General features: G+C 40.8%; 1 protein-coding gene across 1 annotated transcript; it reads left to right on the top strand.

Moving 5' to 3' along the window:
- The first annotated feature begins 1,157 nt into the window (after positions 1-1,157).
- LOC142367683 (sodium-dependent neutral amino acid transporter B(0)AT1-like) lies at positions 1,158-20,569 on the top strand. The gene is made up of 13 exons (XM_075449705.1): positions 1,158-1,280; positions 1,526-1,734; positions 4,744-4,884; positions 4,970-5,107; positions 5,193-5,374; positions 5,466-5,576; positions 7,801-7,913; positions 8,027-8,155; positions 9,238-9,394; positions 9,475-9,679; positions 9,796-9,955; positions 19,799-19,961; positions 20,088-20,569. Exons 2-13 carry the CDS (start codon positions 1,536-1,538, stop codon positions 20,259-20,261), a joined length of 1,872 nt encoding a protein of 623 aa, XP_075305820.1. The 5' UTR covers positions 1,158-1,280; positions 1,526-1,535; the 3' UTR covers positions 20,262-20,569.
- Positions 20,570-21,482: the final 913 nt, after the last annotated feature.

Genomic DNA, 21,482 nt, shown 5'->3' with positions numbered 1-21,482 from the left:
TTTGAAGTGTCATGGCTCATTTTTAATTTGATATCAGCATAGAGGAAGTTAAGATAGAAGCATCTTAACCGTTGGGTTGCACCTCTTTTTTAAAAAAATATGTTTTAACTAATTGAAGAAATGAGGAGAAAAGTGGCTGTAAATTTAAAAGCTAAATGTAACGCAGGTGTAATATGTGCAAAGTGTGTTTTGATATTGTCATGGACCAGGGTTCATTGCAACTTCGGCATTCATTAATTTAGAAAATGTAGTGACAATGGAGTAAGCCATTCCTTCCTATGTGGAAGGAAGCCAATCAAACTAAATTCAATTCCACTCGTTCTTCAAAGAGTAGTGGTCAGATATTCAAACAGAATTACATTGTTTCACATATACATTGTTTCAGTCCTTTGTTTTCTCCTGTTGCAATTTTTCTGTAACATTTTGCTCGCATCAAGTTTACAATTAGTAAATATTTTCAAAAATCAAAAACACGAATTTGAAAGGATTTAAGGCTACATTTTACTGCAGAGACTGGAACATGTCAATGGAGTTAAAGGATCTGTAGTGTACTGGTTTAAGTCATATTCATCAAACAGATTCCAGTAAGTTTGTGCCAATGATGATTGATATGATGAGTCTTGATATGCGGATGAAACCCAGCTATATTTGAAGCTTGGTGAAAGAAATCAGTTAATGGAATTACACATGTACATATAAAACCCCTAATGGCATCTTTTTATTGTTTCTTAAATACATCATTGTTTAGAATTGTCACAACAGATAACTTTGCTCTTGGATAGCAGTTTTACTTGTGGTTCAACACATTCTTGCGTTCCTATCCACTTTAATTACACAGTTTTCAAGATTATCACTTTTCAACACACGGGCACTGCTATACAGTATTCATAAACACAGTACAGTACAGTAATCAACTATACAGTCACGTATTGCCAGTTACTCTTTCACAGCAGTAAGTGATACAACTTTTTTGGGCAAGTGTAAACAGCTGAAGGAAAAGGTCAGTGGTGTTGGTATCACAGATCACATGAGGAATTTTGCAAGGGACAGACACCCGAGTCTCGAGCAATGGGCTTGTATTTTGAGATCCAGCTTGGCACTGCTACTTTTCAACCTGCTATTTCGAGTTTGAATTTGAGTCCTTATTTTGACACTCTTAGTCTACCACAACCCTACTCTGTTTTTTCTAAGAAGCGGGACATTGATATTGTCCGCATTTATATAGTGCCTTTCAACCTTATTCAACCTGAGGACGACACATCAAAACGACAACTGCAAAGGTGACTGAGTTACAAAAACAAAGTTTTGAAAATTTTGGATTTGTGGATTCAAACACAAGATCTTCACAATGGGAGGGAACACAGTGCCTTTGTTTTGTATGTTTAATGTTTGATTGAGTTGGCATAGCATCTAAGAATAGGGCAGAGTACACCTGTTAATCTTGAACAGAATCAGTAAAAGATAATAAACTGGTTACTACCTTGCTAAGCTTGTGGTAAGTGCTCACACTGACTTCCACTTTCAGAAGAGGCAGCATGAGACTGGTACTTCCTAACCCACAATTGGATCTCCGGATCCCCAACTATGAAGATCTGGAAAGGATGGAGAAGGAGGAGGTTGGTGACAGGCCCAAGTGGGACAACAAAGCCCAGTACATATTAACCTGCGTGGGCTTCTGCATTGGAATTGGCAACGTGTGGAGATTCCCTTATTTGTGTCAAAGTCACGGAGGAGGTAAGCTCACATGTAACAAGTTACAGTGTGGTTGAGGAACCCCGTTTTTTTGTCAGTTTACATCATTATTCTAGTGGAGCTTCTTGTTGCTGTGTAAAATTAGCAACGGTCTTTAAGAAGTCAATTAGTCTTAATCTTTTCTCTTAAAAAAAAGTTTCAAATATTATAGATCTCAGAGCATTGAAAATATTTTGAATCAAACTGAATCAAAGTGATTATTGTTTTTGAAAAGCCTGATGGACCTAACAAAGATTCAGTTACATGCTCATGGTATAGCTTTAAGGTATTAAGAGTGATTGGAAAAATCCTAATTTATATGGTAATCACTTAACCGTAATAAATTTTATTTACTGATGAAGAAATTTATTAAGATGAACGACGAATATCATGGCATGAACACAGTATTAGAGCTACAGCAGCATGTGCAGTATCCAAACCTGAAATAAGACAATAGACACAAACAAAATCTATTGGACACAAACAAAAAAAAATATTTGAGTTAATTTAGCTTTTATATATTATTTATATCATACTGGGACCTTTTCATTGAAACATACTTGAGAAAGTGAACTTTTTTTTCAGTTTTGGGGTCTAATGATGTGGGATGAAAATTTAGCTGAGCTTTTCAGGGCACTGTATTAGCAACACACATCGAAACTAAACATTTGGGAGATTTTATAATAATAATAATGATATGAACCATCCATAGAATGTTTGAAAGTAATATTCACACTTTCATCAGAAATATCCAGTCAAAAAGCAAATTTCTTTGTGTAATACATTGATATTTGGCTACTTTCTTGACTTCTGTTTCTGCTTTTTATTTACCATCCCTTTGGACTATTAATGCCGTGGCATTGTGGATTGCATGGGTATTTCCACATGTACACAACTGTAATTGTTCAAATTACTCATTGGTAAACTTTTACACATTGAATGAAAATGTTTACTCATAGGGAGTTAATATGAACATTTCTTTTGGATATTTAAGAAATAATAATAAAAATAAACTTATTTTTTCATAAGGAAAGCCTTAAATCTGAGACAGTCTTGGCTTACAATAAATACCATTGACGTAATAAAACTTAAAGTGTGCTAAATACCCAAAACTTGCTAAAATAGCTGACAAAGTTGGTAATTTACCAGAAAATGTTTGTAACCATAAAACAAAAAATACTTTTCAGATTCACATCAACAGAACAATCTATAGGTGGTTCTACAGAGCCTATACACTGTCATTGGCTGCTGATTTTAACAAGTAAACCTGATAGGCTGTGTGAAACAATCAAAAGAAAACATATCCAGGATATGAACCAATCAATGATAACATTAGTAACACTGATAGGTAAATAAAGTAACACTTATCATGTCATCACAAAGCCATGTTCCACTGGGAATACCTGACTTATTTGTTAAAAGTAGATAATTTAGATTTGACTAAATGTGTGAGATTTGGTTTAAGTGACAGTGACAGTACATGAGTACTTTAATTTCAGACGAATTTTAAATTTTTTTCCCAAAAGACACAAAAAACCCACAAAAGATTTAAACAAACAACGAGCCAAAAACACCATAAAGATATATAAAAAACCACCAATAGAATAAACGTCTACAAAGTTACACAATAAATATCAATAAAAAGGCATAGAAAAGATAAAAGATACATAAGATTATAAATAAGCCAGCAAAACAACACAAAGGAGACATAAACACCAACAGCAATAGCATGGCAACCAACAAGACTCTAAATGACCACCTAGATTTGTGACACACTAGGAAATTCTAAATTATAACAAAGAGAAAAATGAACCACACGAACAGAAGAAAAAAAAGGAAAACATCCCAAATATGGATAATGTTCATGAGTTAGAAATAAATAGATCTGTTTAGAAAGCCCTTTTTTTTTCAAACTGCAATATCTGGCTTTGGCTTACTTGGTATGTGTTTGTGAGATTCAATGACCAGTGGTGTCAAAAGTACACACATTTGTTACTTAAGTAGAAGTATAGATACTGCAGTTTAAAAACACTCTGGTAAAAGTTGAAGTATCAACTTGACCTCTTTACTCAAGTAAAAGTGAAAAAGCATGTGCTCCAAAACCTACTTAAAGTATAAAAGTATAAAGTAACCTTTAAATAAAAAAAATAATATATATATATTTTTTTAAAAAAACCACACAGAAAGGTAGATGCCACTATATGAATTGCAAGCTTAATTTGAAAACTGATTAGTTCTGCACGTGGGTCTTGGGTGTGCAGAGTTTGCATTGCATTTTCCACGAGTCATTTTTGCACCCGACTATTTCGAAAAATTCTTTGAGATAGGGCCAAGGATGAGGAAGGTCTTGTTGGTCTTCGTCTCCATCTCCCGATACGCTCTCACCATCTTTTTCTGAATCCCACATTGTGGCGTGGCATACACTTTGCGCAGCTTTGCGTTTGCAGTTTGTAGAACACCTGCTTGCTTCTGACGAATGACGATTTCCTTGTGTGTAAGCACAAATTTGACGAATAGCCTAACCGATGAGTGTTTGCGTTATATGATTCATCCAATTACACTCGTTCTCACTAGGTGTGGAAGGCGCCACTGATCTGTATTGGATGGCGCACATGACGTGAAATACATAAACATTAAACTGAAGCCAAGAGTTAAAAAAAAAAAAAAAACTGAAGCCAAGAGTAACAAGGCTGTTTGTTTTGAAAATGTAAGGAATAGAAAGTACAGATACTTGTGTGAAAATGTAATGAGTAGAAGTCAGAAGTAGGCAGAAAAATAAATAATGGAGTAAAGTACAGATACCTAAAAAGTGTACTTAAGTACAGTAACGAAGTATTTGTACTTCGTTACTTGACATCTCTGTCAATGACCAAATCATAAACATCTCAAAAACATTTTAGGATTGAGCTAAATTATGTGGACCATCTTTCCTAGCTTTAAGCAAAGTCCCTGAATTTGAAAATTCCTGGCCCACAGTCTATCTGTATTTTCATGCTATTGATCTGTTTCCAGGTGCCTTTTTGTTTCCATACCTGATCCTGCTGGTGTTGGAAGGAATGCCTCTTTTGCTTATGGAGTTTGCCATTGGCCAGCGTCTCAGGAAAGGCAGCGTAGGAGTGTGGAGGACCATCAGCCCCTATTTGACTGGTGTTGGTGAGTATCACAGGCAGAGGCATAAAAGTCTTTAGCTGCACAATAACACTGATATTCTACTGGATTAATGAATTATTATTCTCAGGTATCGCCTCCATGCTGGTGTCTTTACTGATTGGACTTTACTACAACACCTTAATAGCTTGGATCATGTGGTATCTCTTTAACTCCTTTCAAGATCCGCTGCCTTGGAGCCAGTGTCCTCTCAATGAAAATAAGACAGGTCTTTTAAAGTACAGACACAGATTCCAAAATCTATTACTCTCGCAGTTCTGCTCAAATTAACTGACTTTTTTATGCCTCAACAGGATTTATACCAGAGTGCCAACAGAGTTCCACTGTGGATTACTACTTTTATAGAGTGACTCTTAACACTTCAACCTCCATATCTGACTCTGGAGGTATCCACTGGCCCATGGTGGTTTGTCTGTTGGCTGCCTGGACAGTCATCTGTATTGCTTACATTAAGGGGATCAACACATCAGGAAAGGTGCATTAAACCTGCAGTCAGAAACTAAGCATTATCTAACCAATACTGCCAAAACCCTTTTACATTTTTAATTTTCTTCCCATGACCTCAGGTAGTGTATGTCACAGCAATCCTGCCTTACATCGTGCTGTTCATCTTCCTCATCCGCGGACTGACTCTTAAAGGCTCCTTCAGTGGGATTAAGTTCCTCTTCACCCCAGATGTATGTTTAAAATCGTCCAATAAAGAAAAAAAGTTACATTTCCAACATCTACTTTTCATCAGAATCAGAATAAGAATCAAGTTTATTGCCAAGTAGGTTTGGACTTACAAGGAATTTGACTTGGTATAGTTGGTGCAGACAATATAGATATATATACAAAATCTCTCTATATATATACAAATAGAGACTGTGTGTTAATGTAACGCAGAAGGTCTGAAGATGCTACATTAATGTGGCTGTAGGCCTGGAAGGGGAGAGGGAGTGTCAAGGGGGGCTCCGGGCCTTGTTGATAAGGCTAGTAGCGGATGGGAATAAACTGTTCTTGTGGCGTGAGGTTTTGGTCCTGATGGACCGCAGCCTCCGGCCAGAGGGGAGTGTCTGAAAGAGTTTGTGACTGGTGTGCAAGGGATCAGCCACAATCTTCCCTGTCCGCCTCAGAGTCCTAGATGCGTACAGGTCCTGGAGAGATGTAAGATTGCAGCCAATCACCTTCTCCGCAGACCGATGCACACGCTGCAGTCTGCCATTGTCCTTGGCAAAGGCAGCAGCGTACCAGATGGGGATGGAAGAGGTGAGGATGAACTCAGTGATGGAGGAGTAGAAGTGCACCATCATTGTCCTTGGCAGGTGGAATTTTTTCAGCTGCCGCAGGAAGTACATCCTCTGCTGGGCTTTGTTGATGAGGGAGCTGATGTTCAGCTCCCACTTGAGGTCCTGGGAGATGATAGTTCCCAGGAAGCGGAAAGACTCCACAGTGTCAATTGTGGAGTCACAGAGGGTGATGGGGGTAGGTGAGGCTGAGTTCTTCCTGTAGTCCACAACCATCTCCACTGTCTTTAGAGCGTTGAGCTCCAGGTGGTTCTCCCTGCACCAGGTCACCAGATGGTCAGCCTCCCACCTGTAGGCTCGTCGCCATCAGAGAGGAGTCCGATGAGAGTGGTGTCGTCCACGTTGTTGGTGTACAGGGAGAAGAGCACAGCCCTGGGGGGAACCAGTGCTGATGAGCTGTGAGTCTGAGACGTGTTTTCCCAGCTTCAAATGCTGCTTCCTGTCAGACAGGAAGTCCTTAATCCACCTGCAAGTGGAGTCAGGCACACTCAGCTGGGAGAGCTTCTCCTGAAACAGAGCCGGGATGATTGTATTAAAAGCAGAGCTGAAATCCACAAACAGGATCCTGGCGTGGGGAACCTGCGGAGTCCAGGTGCTGGAGGATGTAGTGGAGGGCCAAGTTGACTACGTACATCGTCTGCAGACCTGTTGGCTCTGTAGGCAAACTGCAAGGAGTCCAGAAGGGGATCAGTGATCTCTTTCAGGTGTGAGAGCACAAGGCGCTCAAAGGACTTCATAACCACAGAGGTCAGCGCGACGGGTCAGAAGTCATTAAGTCCTGTGGACCTTGGCTTCTTGGGAACAGGAATGATAGTGGAGGTCTTGAAGCAGGCTGGCACATGACATGTCTCCAGCGAGGTGTTGAAAATGTCTGTGAACACTGGAGACAGCTGATCGGTGCAGTTCTTCAAGGTGGGTGGAGAGACAGAGCCCTTTCCAGAACGATGCAGAGTCGTTGGCTGAGAACTGGTGTCGGAGCTTCTCAGAGTACAGTCGTTTAGCCTCTTTCACTGCCTTGCTAAACTTGTACTGCGCCTCTTTGAATCTGTCTTTGTCCCTGAGGGTCTCATCCTTATCCAACCATAACCTTCTGAGTTTGGCTGTGAACCAGGGTTTGCCATTATTGTAACTCACCCTGGTGCGTGATGGAACACAGCAGTCCTCACAGAAGCTGATGTATGATGTCACAGCCTCTGTGTACTCATCCAGACTGTTGGTAGCAGTCCTGAACATATCCCAGTCTGTAGAGTTCAAACACGTCTGGAGATCATCCACAGCCTCACTGGTCCATTTCCTTGATGTCCTCACAACAGGTTTGCAGAGCTTTAGTTTCTGCCTGTATGCAGGAATCAGGTGGACCATGACGTGGTCAGAGTGGCCCGGTGCAGCATGGGGGACAGCGTGATACGCATCCCTGACTGTGGTGTAATAGTGATCCAGAATATTCTCCTGTCTGGTCGGGTATTTAATAAGCTTATAAGAAAGTTTGCGAGTGAGATTTTTTTTGTTAAAGTCACCGAAGACAAGAACTAAAGAGTTCTTTAGTTCTGGCTGGTCCGCTCCACACACAGTATCTGTGCGTAATAACATATTAACTCATGTCTCCTATGTGTAGGTGAATGAGTTGATTAACCCAACAACTTGGTTGGATGCTGGTGCCCAGGTCTTTTACGCCTTTAGCATAGCATGGGGAGGCCTTATCTCCTTCTCAAGCTACAACCCTGTTCAGTAAGAGCCATTGTGCATTATTATAATCTTATGGCATTTGAACATACTCAGGTGTGTGTAGTAACTGCTCAGGATGTTATGTGGTTTCAATTTTCTGCTTTTTTTCTCTCCAGCAACAACTGCATGCAAGATGCTGTGATCCTGACTGTGGTAACTGGCCTAACCTCAATCTATGCAGCAACAGTAACCTACACCATCATTGGCTTCAGGGCCACTGAGAAATATGACAGCTGCATTCACGAGTGAGTCGTCACTGGACATGGCTTTCAGTTTCACTGTTACCCAGAAGTGTTGTATATTTATGTCCCACTGAAAAAGAAAGACGCTTATTCTGTGAAATCACTACTCAGGTGTCTGGACGACATAAAGGCCTGAATGAGTATAAACTTTTTAAATTTGAATGAGAAAAAGACAGAGGTGATGGTTTTTGGTGGCACTACTGGGGCCCCCTTTGTAGATCTGCGCTCCTTGTCCCAGTTCATTAAGCCAACTGTCACTAACCTTGGGGTGAAAGTGGATACTGATCTCAAGCTCGACTGTCAGGTAAATTCGGTTGTTAAATCGAGTTTCTTCCACTTGACGCAGCTTGCAAAAATAAAACCTATTCTTTCAAAGCAATACTTTGAAACAGTAATTCATGCCTTTGTAACCTGGATTACTGTAATGCTCTTTATGTGGGGGTTAGTGGGTCCTCCATTGCCCGTCTTCAGATGGTGCAAAATGCTGCCGCACGTCTTTTAACTGGAACACGTAAATACGAGCATATTTCCCCCATTTTAGCCTCACTTCACTGGCTGCCCATACATTTTAGGATCAGTTTTAAAATTCTTTTATTTACTTTTAAATCCCTTAATGGTCTCGCACCATCCTACCTCTCCGAGCTGCTACAGCCCTATACCCCCCCCTCTCCACGTCAGACAGGCTTCCTCTCTGTCTGTTTTTTAATCCTATCTTAAAACACATCTCTTCTCTTTGGCTTTCGACACGATGTGAGATGTTGAATGTACAATTTTTTTAATTTGATTTATTTTAGTATTATTATTGTTTTAAATTATATAGCTGTTTTATATCTTTTAATTTATTCTTGTATTTTATTCTTTTAATTTTTTGTTTTTATTTTTCTGTACAGCACTTTGGTCAACTGAGGTTGTTGTAAAGTGCTTTAGAAATAAAATTGGATTGAATTGGCTTGGATATTTTCCTTTGCTTTGTGAGATTCCTGATTCATTCATTCATACTATTTAACTACTGTATATGCACATTTCTAACACTCTAAAAGCAATAACTGGAGTTGTAATGTCTGTTACTTTTTTGCTCTCCTTAGAAACATCATGAAATTATCAAATGCATTTGAACTTCCTGAGGACAGCATCACAGCAAGCAACTACGATACAGCCTTTAATCATCTGAACAGCTCCAATTATGATGTCATACTTGGACTGAACATCCAAACCTGTGACATGCAGACACTTCTCAGTGAGGTGACTATTTTGATGAAGATCTGTGAAATTTCCCATAATATTGTGTTTTACTCTAATCCGCATTGTATTCGTTTGTTCAGGGAGTGGAGGGAACAGGTCTGGCCTTCATCGTCTTCACTGAGGCCATCACCAAGATGCCTGGCTCCCCAGCCTGGTCTGTCCTCTTTTTCATCATGCTTCTCTGCCTAGGACTCTCAACTCTTTTTGGCAACATTGAGGGAGTGGTGGTCCCCTTGAAAGATTTGAAAATATTGCCTGAAAAATGGCCCCAAGAAGCAGTAACTGGTATTCTGTTTCCTACCTGAAAAAAAGTTCTACAAATCAGCTTTCAAGCTCTAAATAACTTTTTGTTTGAAACAAACTACCTTGCCCCCCCCCCCCTTCTTTTCTGTGTGTTACAGGAATAACATGCATTGTTTCCTTCATCATCTGCCTCCTGTTCGCGCAGAATTCAGGACTTTACTGGGTAACTCTCTTTGACAACTTTGCTGGATCTGTTCCACTGCTAACCATTGGATTGTTTGAGCTGATAGCTGTTGTTTACATCTACGGCATAGACAGGTGAGTGTGGAAAGTTTCTGTATTTGCCTAAAGTACAAGTGAAACAAACAAACCTTCATTCTGACTTTGTCACATCGCTGAAAAATGTGCTATTAACCACCAACCAGAATGAATGAGAAAAATAAAGAGAATAAGGTTTCACTGATGAAAGGAGGTTCCCACCTGATGACCCCAATGACATGTTGGTCAGCATTGCTCACTGATCTATATTATAGGGAGTATAGGGAATTATTCACTGAGTCTGGTCCTTTTATTTTTTATTTTTCTTTAGCACAAGTTTCTTGTGTTTACATTGAATCCAAATCTAGCCTAGCTAGTGACTGTTGTGAATAGGGCAGCTGACAACAAGGGAAAGACCATGTGACAGATTGGAAAGACAGCTGACAGGAGGTAAAGACCCCAAAGGTGCTGCCATGGGCTAGTAATCCATGGTAGCGTTAGCAAGGCCTAGCAGCTTTGCTACAACCAGCATAAGCTACAAGTAGATTAAAGAGAATACCCTTAGAGTCAGCGAGAGCAGGGGCGGAAGATGACTCACAGGCAGACAACATGGCAACTGACACTGGAACGAACATGACTCTGAGGTGGATACGCGACTCAGTGAAGGATAGGGGCACGGACCTATTCTCTAGGGCTAGAACTGACCAGAATAGTTCTCAGAGGAAAGAGAGCGTAGTTGGACAAAATAAAAGTGGTAGACTAGAGGGAAGTAAGCTTCAGGTTTGTCCTTGTGGCTGGCAGAAAGTAACATCAGTTAGAGGCCTTAAAATGCATCATGGAAGAAAGAGATGTGTGGTAAAAGAAGGGCAGTGTGGCCGCATCGATCAGTACTTTTTAAGAAGTCAATCGAGTAAGTCGGATGAAGTCCAGCGGCAGGTAGAAAACCACAGTCCGAAGGATATCAATAACACAGCTACGGAGGTGGACGAGGAGGTTCTAACAAGGGATGCAGCTGATACTGAGGTGAACATCCCAGTTAGAGAGAGAAATATGGAGCAGAAAGCTAGAGTTAAGTGGCCTTGGGCAAATAGTAACAAAGAATGGAAGGCAGTCAATAAAGATTTGTCAATAATATTGGGTAGATTAGGAGGAAATGCAAGCGATAGGCTGGAGAAGATGGGAGATATAATTTATTCCTATAGTGTAGAGAGATTTGGGGTGCAAGATAGAAAGAGGGTTGAAAGAGTACATTTAGTTAAGTCTAGATGGCAAAAAGAGATGGAGAAATTGGTTAAGGAAAGAAGAAATTTAAGAAAGTGGAAAAGAGCTACAGAAGAAGAGAGAGAGGGAATTAATGTTTTGCATGAAGAATTGAGAAGCAGGCTAGCAATACTCAGAAGGGCTGAATGTCTTAGGAAAAAGAGAAAGAAGAAAGAATATGTAAGGACGGCATTTTACAGGGACCCGTTCAAGTTTGTTAAAGGATTGTTTAACCAGGAAAAGGGAGGGCAGCTTAAGGCAACAAAGTCAGAGGTGGAAGAGTAAATACATATGCAGATCTTGAGCAGCGTAGAGTAGTAGGCCTTCCACCTGACATGCCACCATTAGGAGAGATAGCTCATAAGATGGATGTTAGACCACCTAGGTGGAAAGAGGTTGAAGAGGTAGTCAGGCATGCAAAGGCTTCGTCGGCCCCAGGGCCAAATGGAGTCCCCTACCGGGTTTATGAAAGTGCACCTGATATCCTAAAGTTTATGTGGAGGCAATTAAGAATAGTTTGGGAGAAACAGGTTATTCCTAGAGCATGGCGTAGGGCACGAGGCGTTCTTATTCCAAAGGAGAAAGAGTCCTCGGACCTGAGTCAGTTCCGGATGATCTCTCTTCTAAATGTAGAGGGGAAGATTTTCTTTAGTTTAGTTGCACTGAGATTAGCTAGTTATTTAGAAAGGAATAGCTTAATAGATACTACTGTGCAGAAGGCAGGAATACCAGGTTTCACAGGGTGTTTAGAGCACACTAGCTTGATTTGGCATCAGATTCAGACAGCCAAGACTGAGAAAAAAGACTTGCATGTTATATTTCTGGATCTATGCATTTGGTTCAGTGCCACATAGCCTTATTTGGAAAGCATTTGAGTATTTTAGAGTGCCTGTAATAGTTGTTAACTTAGTACGAGCATATTTTCAGGATATTAGACTGTGCCTAAGTACAGCAGGTTTCACAACAGGTTGGCAGAGGCTAGAAATAGGCATTATGGCAGGGTGTATGATTTCTGCATTAACATTTACAATGGCCATGGAGATAATTATTAGAGCTTTCAAGTGGGTTGTAGGAGAGAGACGTCAGGATGGCATGCGCCTTAAACCAATTAGAGCATACATGGATGATATGACGTTAGTGACTACAACAGTGCCATGTATGAAGAGAATACTTGAGAGACTTAATAAAAATCTAAAGTGGGCTGGTATGAAAATCAAACCTACTAAGTCTAGAAGTATCTCAATAAGTAGAGGGAAATTAAGTGATAGAAAGTTTGTAATAGATTAAGAAAGCATTCCAATAATTAGGGAAAAGGCAGTAAAGAGTTTAGGCAGGTGGTACCAGGCAGACATGAATGATGGAAAGCGCGCAGTGCAGTTTCGGGAAGATGTTGCTGAGGGACTGGATAGAATAGATAAATCAGAGCTTCCAGGAAAGTTGAAGCTGTGGTGTCTGCAGTTTGGATTGTTTCCTAGGTTGATGTGGCCACTGTCTGTGTATGAGATTCCATTATCTCTAGAAGAAAAAATGGAAAGATTAGTTAGTTTTTATATTAGGAAGTGGCTAGGTATTCCTAGATGCTTAAGTACTGTGGCACTGTATGGGAAAGGCATACTCCAGCTCCCAGTATCTAGTCTAGTAGAGGAGTTTAAATGTACTAAAGTTAGGACAGAGCTCCTGTTAGCTGGGAGTAAAGATGTGGTAGTTAGTAAGGTGGTTCCAAACCCAACCAAGGGGAGGAAGTGGAAACCAAGAATGGCAGCTCAGGAGGCAGAAGCAACTCTTAGACATGCAGAGATTGTGGGTAATGTGCAAATAGGCCAGGGAGGCTTGGAGCTTGGTCCAGGCAAACCAGTGTGGAGTAGAGCAGGTCCCAAGGAGAAGAGAAAGCTAGTTGTTGAGCAGATTCGTAGACAGGAGGAAATGTTAAGGGGTGCAAAGGCAGTGGCTCAGGCTAAGCAGGGACGGTGGTTCAATTGGGAAGGTGTAGAGAAGAAAAAGCTTAGTTGGAAAGAACTGTGGAGTATGGAGGAAAGGAGTATTAGATTTTTGATAGGGGCGACATATGATGTATTGCCAACTCCCCAGAACTTAAAACTCTGGGTAAATGGAGACCCGTTATGCTCGTTATGTTCAGGTACTGCAACTCTAAGGCATATTTTGTCAGGTTGTAAGGTTAGTCTGTCACAAGGCTGGTATACGTGGCGACATAACCAAGTATTAAGAAGCTTAGCTCCAGGTATTGAAGATAAACGAAGGCAGGTAAACTTAGGAGGGTCTAAGGTGAAGAGAGTTGCAATTCAATTTGTTCAAGAGGGGGAGAAAGTTAAAAGACGATAAGGAGGCACGGCAGCTTGGAGGATGCTTGTGATTGGGAGATGCAGGTAGATTTAGGAAATAAGCTTGTTGTTCCCCAGGAGATAGCCTCTACAAATCTAAGGCCTGATATAGTCTTGTGGTCTAGGAGTAGAGAGTCTATTTCATAGAGCTGACTGTTCCTTGGGAGGAATTAGTAGCAGTTGGGGGCAGAAGCTGAGCAGCGAGGATGGAAGGTTAGAATATGTCCAGTGGAAGTAGGATGTAGAGGATTTGTTGCAAAGTCTGTTGTCTCATTGTTGAGGGAGCTGGGTGTAAGTGGACAGAGTGTGAGGAAAATAGTGCAGGAAGTGTCAGATGAGGCAGTAAAATCCAGCCAGTGGATTTGGATTAGAAGATGCAATAGCAGCTGGGGGGCGGGCCCAGCAGGGGGAGCACTTAGGGTAAACAGACTTTTGAAAAAGCAAAGAAGAAGTTCAAGATATTCAAGTGGAGGGTTCGGCACATGTGATCCTTTTGAAACCAGGCGGCCATTTTGGGTGAGTTGGCTTTGAGTGAGTTGTATGGCTTTTTTTTTTACTGGCATTTTCAGTGATTATAGGACTGTTTAGGTGAGTTTGTCTGCTGAATCTGCTAGTGTGTCTTGTCCTGCCTCCACCTCTGGCACCCTGTATATTTTCATTACTCCCTACCCGAACCAGGGTTTGAATCCCATTCCTACTTATCTTACCTCTTTTATTTCTTCCCCTACCCAAACCAGGGTTTGCATCCCCACCCCGCTGTGACTGGTGTGCAGTTGGTGAGAGGCTGGGGTAGATTGTGGCTGTAAAAGATGGTTGTTGTGGTGTGAGGAGCAGTGTTGGCTGGCATTAGGTAGGTGACTCTGGGACGCCAGTGGTCATTGTCTAGCCTCCTGGAGGTGTCGTGGTGGGCCCAACTAGACGAAACACTGATGAAAGGAGGTTCCCATCTGATGACTCCAATGACATGTTGGTCAGCACTGCTCACTGATCTATATTATAGGGAGTATAGGGAATTATTCACTGAGTCTGGTCCTTTTATTTTTTATTTTTCTTTAGCACAAGTTTCTTGTGTTTACATTGAATCAAAAGAAAGACAAAAGGCAGTGCTCTCTGCTCTGAAAATTTGTTGGTGTGTCCACTGAAGACAGTGATTGACCAAATTTAGATCAGCTCAAATTAACCACACTATTGGGACAAACAGAGGTTAGTGAGTTTTTACTGAAGCAGACTGCTTACATGTAAAATCACAAATACACGCATTGGTATTAAATATTTCGGTCACCCTGCACCCACAGAATAAGTTATTAACACTGAAAAAATTGCGAAACTTACATTGTTACGGCGGGCATGTCCTGCTGAAGATTCAGCTATGCTGTCAGCTACACACGAGCACACCAGCAGGGGAAGGAAAGATTCATCCCTCTAACCTCATTGTTCCATTACTGAATTTATCCATAATGACAAGAAGCTCCAGTAAGTACATGCATATACAGTCCCATGATAACTGCCACGAGAGACTGTTCTTCAATTCAATATGCACAAATCTCATTCCTGAGCTAGTTGTAGCCAACTCTAACATCTACAGTGGTTTATCGTTTCAACTTCGCCCCGAACACAATTAGTCCAGTTCCTCTTTTTTTTCTCATTATTCTTCTGCAATTTAAGCTTTCTGTCAAGCTTAGGAAATCCTCGCATTCAAAGAAGTTACATTTCTGTGATGAAGGCAGAGCAGTTTGCTTGTTAGCTGTCAGATAAACAGCTCAATTGCGTGGTTGGCTCCTCCGAAGCATAAACAGTAGTAGTTCTATTTATAATATATTAGTGTTAGTGGCAGGGTTGACTTTTGCTATCATAACTCAGGGATCCACTGCTTCATAGATCCCTGATTCAGACCAACCCTATAAAACCTGAACAGAAAATCTATTCAATTTAGTTTAAAAGTCTAACTCAACAACTAAGTAAAACATAGTTCTTGGCTTTTTATGATATTTACAGTTCTGCATGTGTCTGTGCAAATCTCTGAATTAGCTTAAACTAAAATTGCAGAGCCCACAGCAAATTAAGTAAAAGCTTGTCTGCTACAAATATTACTGCTGTCATTCATGATGACAAATTCACCAGTAACTAACTTGCATAATTGTGCCTCCTCTCTATGACCTGTTTCAGCACGTTTCTTTTTGTATGTTTGTTTTGTTTTGTTTCTTGCTTTCGTTTTACAGGCTAAGCAAATTCATCCATCCGTCCATCTATTATTTTCCCCTTACCCGAAGTTGGGTGGCGGAGGGAACAGGTCCAGAAAGGAGAGCCAAACATACCTCTCCCCAGCAACACTCTCCAGCAGTTCCTGGGGGATCCTGAAGCTCAAGCCAGAAGGGTTATAATCCCTCCTGCGAGTTCTGGGTCTGCACAGGAGTTTCTTCCCTGTTGGATGGGCACATAGGGAGGCAATCAGGGACATTCTAATCTGATGCCTGAACCAACCCATCTGAGTCCTGTCGATGCAGAAGAATATCAGCTCTACTGCAAGCTCCCCCCAGATGCACAAGACTCTCACCTTATGTCTAAGATATTTATCGTGTGCCTTAGCCCAGCCAACCTCAGAGGCAAACTCATTTAATCTGCTTTCTTCTTCTTTCACACTTCCAAAATCTCATGACCTTAGGTGAGGGTTTGAATGTAGATGGACCAGTAAATCAAAAACAGCTTCCTCTTCATCGCAGTGCCCTCAGTATTAACAACAAGGCTGCAGTGCATCTTTCCACTTCTCATTCCATCCTCCTATCAGTTGTGAACAAGATCCCAAGATACTTACAACGCTCTGCTGAGACAAAGATCCCCTACCTACAGAAATGGAGCATTCCACCCTTTTCTAGTTGAGAACCATGCCCTCAGATTTGAAGAGGCTGATATTTATCCCAACAACTTCTCACTCCACTGGAAACTCCACCAGTACACACTGAGGGTCATGGCTTGGTGTTTTTAGACATTAACAGAACTGCATCATCCGCAAAAAGCAGAGATGTAGTCCTGACTTTCCCAAACCAGATACCCTCCTTTCTCCGCATTACACCTTGAGATCCAGTTCATAAAGACCACAAACAGGATCAATGACAATGGGCAGCCACAGCATAGTCCAACTCTCACCATCACAGGCTCAGCTTTGTGCCAAGCATGCAGACACAGCCCTTGCTTTGGTTATACAATAACCTGATGGCCCACAACAAAGACTTTAGTTCTTGGTACTCTCACAGCATCCCCCACAGAATCCCAACAGAATTCCTTAAGGAGACAGTCATAAGACCTACCGAAGTCCACTAAATATATGTAGATTGGGAAAGTTATAGGCATGGTTCTGGACCTAGATGCAATATTGTAGATGTGTGTCAGTCGAGACAATCCCACAGTGTCAAGAGCCTTCAGCAATTAACCAAAATGCTTCTTCTATCGCTCCATGATATCCCTAGTTTGGAAGGTTTGTAAGAAGTTCCTTGACTACAACCTAAAATCCTTCTCCACCTTTCTTCTCAAGCCAAGTTTTAGCATCTACAACCACTGACGTCGCAACCCTTATAGTTGCTTACAATAAAACCGTTTTTGATCTACTTTTAGAGTTTAAAAGCTTTTACTATTTTTAGGCCTATATTCACATAAAAATCAGCTAAATTGGGGCTCATGGCGATAAATTTTCATTCATTTAGAATAAAGTTTATAAACAGTTTATTGTGCCTAAGGTTAGCTGGGATTGGCTCCACGCTCCTGACATATGTTGTCAACTTTACATTCATTAGTATTCTATGATGAGGATAAATAGAATAGAATAGAAAAATACTTTATTCATCCCCCAGTGGGGGGAATTCAAAATCTATACCAAGGTCAAAAATAAGCCTCTTTCACACATAGGTTTCACCTTATGGGTGAAAAAAGATGTCCTCATTAACCTGTTGTCATTCCTCCTTGTAATTGACACATGTAACACAAAGACGGCTCAACCCAACGTCACTGTGCCCTTAAACATATCAAGCTGGCGTTTCAGAATCAACTAATTAACAACTGCACCGTCTGTGTTCTCTAATCCCGGCTGTGGTGTGCCAGAACACTTGAGTTGGCCTGTTTTGCCACTTTTAAACCACCCTCGCGGGCTCTAAGACGTATCAGCAGGGGGCCTAACTTTGACCTCCCTGTTTTACTTTCACACGGCATGATGCACAACTAATTAATATCAAATATACTATACAGGCCCATTTGTTAGAGTCTCTGATTTGTTGCAGTGAAAATTATATTTGTTTTCAGAATTAAAATACTTGTAGAAATACAAATCTGTTGGATAACATGTACGATTTCAGTGTGTGGACTAGTTCTGTGACATTATTTGTAAAAGAGAATGTATGTGTCACTATGAAATTGTGAGCAACAATACTAATAATTACACTCAGTTTTTCTGCAAGATGGTGTGACACCTCTGGTACTTTGCAGTAATATTCTTTGCAATTTTTTTGTGATAGTTTTTTTGAGCTTTTCTCATTATTATTATTTGATGATAATTATACGGATAACCAGAGATGCTTTTACAAATAACAAATTCAGTTGCTTACTGAAGGGGCCTTTTTTATATTGACGTCTGCACTTGCCAGTAGACAGCAGTAGTGGCTTTGGTATTTATTCTGGTACAGTATTTGGAAATCTTTATGGTGTCTTTCCTTTCAGAATACTTAACACAATTTCAGGGATGGCTACAAGACTGGAAACCTTCTTAAATAATGATATTGTAATGTCACTGCAATGTATTATAGACACAGCATTATCACCATTTTTGGAATTAGCACCTTTACGACTAATATCTACAGCTTCAGAAGCCAGAGTAGCCCTTGCAATTATGATATCTTTCATTTCCGGTGGGGCCTTCTACCAGTTTTTTTTGCCATCGGTCATGTTGTACATCCAGCTGAACATGTGCTGTCTGTTTTGTTTAAGATTTTGAAATGGCTGGCCAACCATATCGATGATCCACTGGCCACAGCTCCTGGAAGCCACATCTGCAGTGGGTGCTCTGAACTTGGTCTATTCTGATTCCATGCCCCTGGTCTACCCTGGTACATGTAAAAAAAGAGGTGTGTGTTGAGATTTCACTGATAGGGGCTTCCACAAGATGTTCCCAGTTCTCCCTCACTACTCGTTTAGATTAACCAGGTCTGTGAGGCAGTTCACTCCACCACCGGGTCTTACCCACCACCAGATGGTGATCAGTTAACAGCTCTGCCCATCTCTCAACCTACTTGTCCAAGACACATGGCTGTAGGTCTGATGACACTACTATAAAACTGATTGAAATAAATCGACAGTTAGCCTAAAGTGGCTTGGTGCCAAGTACACTTATGAACCACCTTGTGCTTGAACATTCGTTATGGACAATTAATGACTCAAAGAGAAGTCAAATAACAAAACACTGCTTGAGTTCTGATCCGGGAGGCCTATTCTCCTTGTCACCCCATCATTGCCCACATGGATATTGAAGTCCCCCGGGACAACAATGGAATACCCCAGTGGCAATACATACGAAGACCCCACCTGGAAAACCCAAGAAATATGCAATATGCAAATATGGAATATGCACAAATTACAACCAGAGCCTTTCCTCCTGCAACTCACTCCACAAGGGAGGAACCCTTTCATTCACAGGGGAGAACTCGAACACAGAGGTGCGCAGTCAGGGGTCGTGAGTATACCCCTGCCCCTGCCATCCGATGCCTCTTTTTATGGGAAACTTTGGAGGGCCAAGAATCCATCAGTCCTTCTCCAGTTCGACTCCAGGGCTCATTTGTCTGGAGGTGAACCCAACCACATCTAGTTGGAACCACTCCACTCCACCACACCAGAGCAGAATCCTTCTCTGCCAGTAACGTGACATTCCATGCTCCAAGAACTTGTTTGAAATGTTGGGAATCAGCAGGTCCAGGCAGACTTCACCTGCTACCTGGTTCACATTGCAACAAACATTGATCCCCCCTGTAGGTTGTGAGCCCGCATGGAGGTGACATTCTGTAGCTTTTCAGGGTCATGGGGGTACTCAAACCCTTCCATCATGTTAAATCATACACTGTTGATTTTTTTCCTTATATTACAATTATATAAGAAATTTTCTATGCATGTTTTAAAGCCTAAACTTTACATTCTGTCTTTTCTGTGCTGCTCTTATCAAGGCTAGAACAAACGGGTAATTTTATAGGAATTAAATCTGCTCAGCAATCTACTCCTGATTAAATGGAGTTCAGTTTTCTAATTCAATTAAAATTATTTTCTTTGGCAGGTTCAATGAGGACATTAAGTTCATGATTGGACATAAACCATCCATCTTCTGGCAGATTTCGTGGAGGCTCATCAGTCCTTTAATCATCTTGGTTATCTTAGTGTTCTACCTGGTGACTCAAGCCCAAAAAGAACTCACCTATCTTGTCTGGGACCCCAACTCTGTAAGCTCACAAGCTCATAAGGACAACATTTGTTCATATACATTAACAGTATGTGCATCAGAAACGGTAAAGGTTGCAGCTGTACGAAATATTGTTAACTTGCTGGTTCTGCTTTATGATTAACAGGAGAAGTTTCCAGTTCTGGCATCAGTGCCGTACCCTTCGTGGATTAGCGCCATCATCTTTCTATTGGCAGGAGTCCCCAGCCTGGCAGTGCCTCTGTATGCATTATATAGGCTAGTCTTTGTTAATTTCAAGGAAAGGAGAAAATCCAGTGAAAAAATTGATCAAATCTCTTAAACAACATAGAATACAATAAAATGTAAAATCATTTGTTGCTAGATTTGACCAATATAAGCTCTAACAATATTTTAAATACTACAGTGAAGAGTGCTTTGCATATTTAAATTCATGCACAAGTTCTTCCAGCACTGCCTTTACTGATTTACATTCATAAGTTACTAAATGCTCTACTCGTGGTTTGTGCAGTTTCATTGTACTTGTTAACAAAAGTGTATCTGTATTAAAGATGCAGACAGAATATGATGATTTCCTTACCTCTAGATGTGTTGTATGAACATGGTTTCCTAAGTTTTTCCATTAAAATCTGTTTGACTGATTGAAATTTACAATGCAGTAAAAGTTATTTAACAAATATGGACAAACTCACAGGGCCGAAATGAAAATCCACTTTGAAGCAATGTGATGGACAGAATATGTACCGATAGTATAGATGGGCAGAGGATGTAGAGAAGCCAGCAGGCCAGGAAAGAGAGAACATAGACTGGTTTAATATCATGCGCTGATAGGGGGATACTGTAAATTGAACAGGCCAGGACACTTCAAACTGACAGGAGACTAAAACTTTGGTACTTATTTCTTATTTAACTGTATTCCAGTTTTAAACACACCATCACTTGATGGAATGTACCATCTTGTTTTTGGACTCCATGTACTGTACACATTCCTCTTCCCTGAAACTGTCCGAAAGCTGCAGTACTGCTCCTGAGCAGCCACGTGAAAAGCTCCCAGTATTTCCCTCAGGTTGGAAATATCGGAGAAGCAAAATTCCTGGAACAAAAAGTCTAAAGTCTTCAAGAAAGCAGCTTTCCTCAGTGTTGCAGGTGAGGAGATTCGGAAACACGAGAGAGCATCGGCTTTCCAAATGGAAACCTTTGGTCGACAGGAAGTAATTTATAGTAATTTACGGAAGAAGACGCAGTTTTTGCAGTCAACACTCAGCCTGGAGATGAGAATCCTTTTTCTCACTAAAAAGAAGAGAGAAACTGAGCTAATAAAATTTTTTAAAAAAAAGAGTACATAAAGCTGGAGCTGCCTCTGCAGTAAGTGTGAGCACAAGCCAGAGAAAAACTCTGAACAAGAGAAATAGGCTTATGTCCTGGTTGAGTAAACAGGCCAAATGAAAAAGAAATAAACACAGTAAACACAAGTATAAAGCATTGTCAATTTAATTATTTCATCGATAAATTCCTCTCTCAATATCTCCATATCTAATACATA

This window comes from Odontesthes bonariensis, chromosome 18 (genome assembly GCF_027942865.1).
Source record: "Odontesthes bonariensis isolate fOdoBon6 chromosome 18, fOdoBon6.hap1, whole genome shotgun sequence".
In the NCBI taxonomy this organism is placed as follows: domain Eukaryota; kingdom Metazoa; phylum Chordata; class Actinopteri; order Atheriniformes; family Atherinopsidae; genus Odontesthes; species Odontesthes bonariensis.
The sequence above is the reverse complement of the archived record's forward strand: the minus strand, read 5'-3'. Positions and strand labels throughout refer to the sequence as shown.

Bases quoted from the DNA above. Each gene is read 5' to 3' on its own strand.
- LOC142367683 (XM_075449705.1), top strand. From the start codon at position 1,536: ATGAGACTGGTACTTCCTAACCCACAATTGGATCTCCGGATCCCCAAC. The intron at 8,156-9,237 runs GTGAGTCGTCAC...TGCTCTCCTTAG, and splicing joins TATGACAGCTGCATTCACGA to AAACATCATGAAATTATCAA. The intron at 9,395-9,474 runs GTGACTATTTTG...TCGTTTGTTCAG, and splicing joins TGCAGACACTTCTCAGTGAG to GGAGTGGAGGGAACAGGTCT.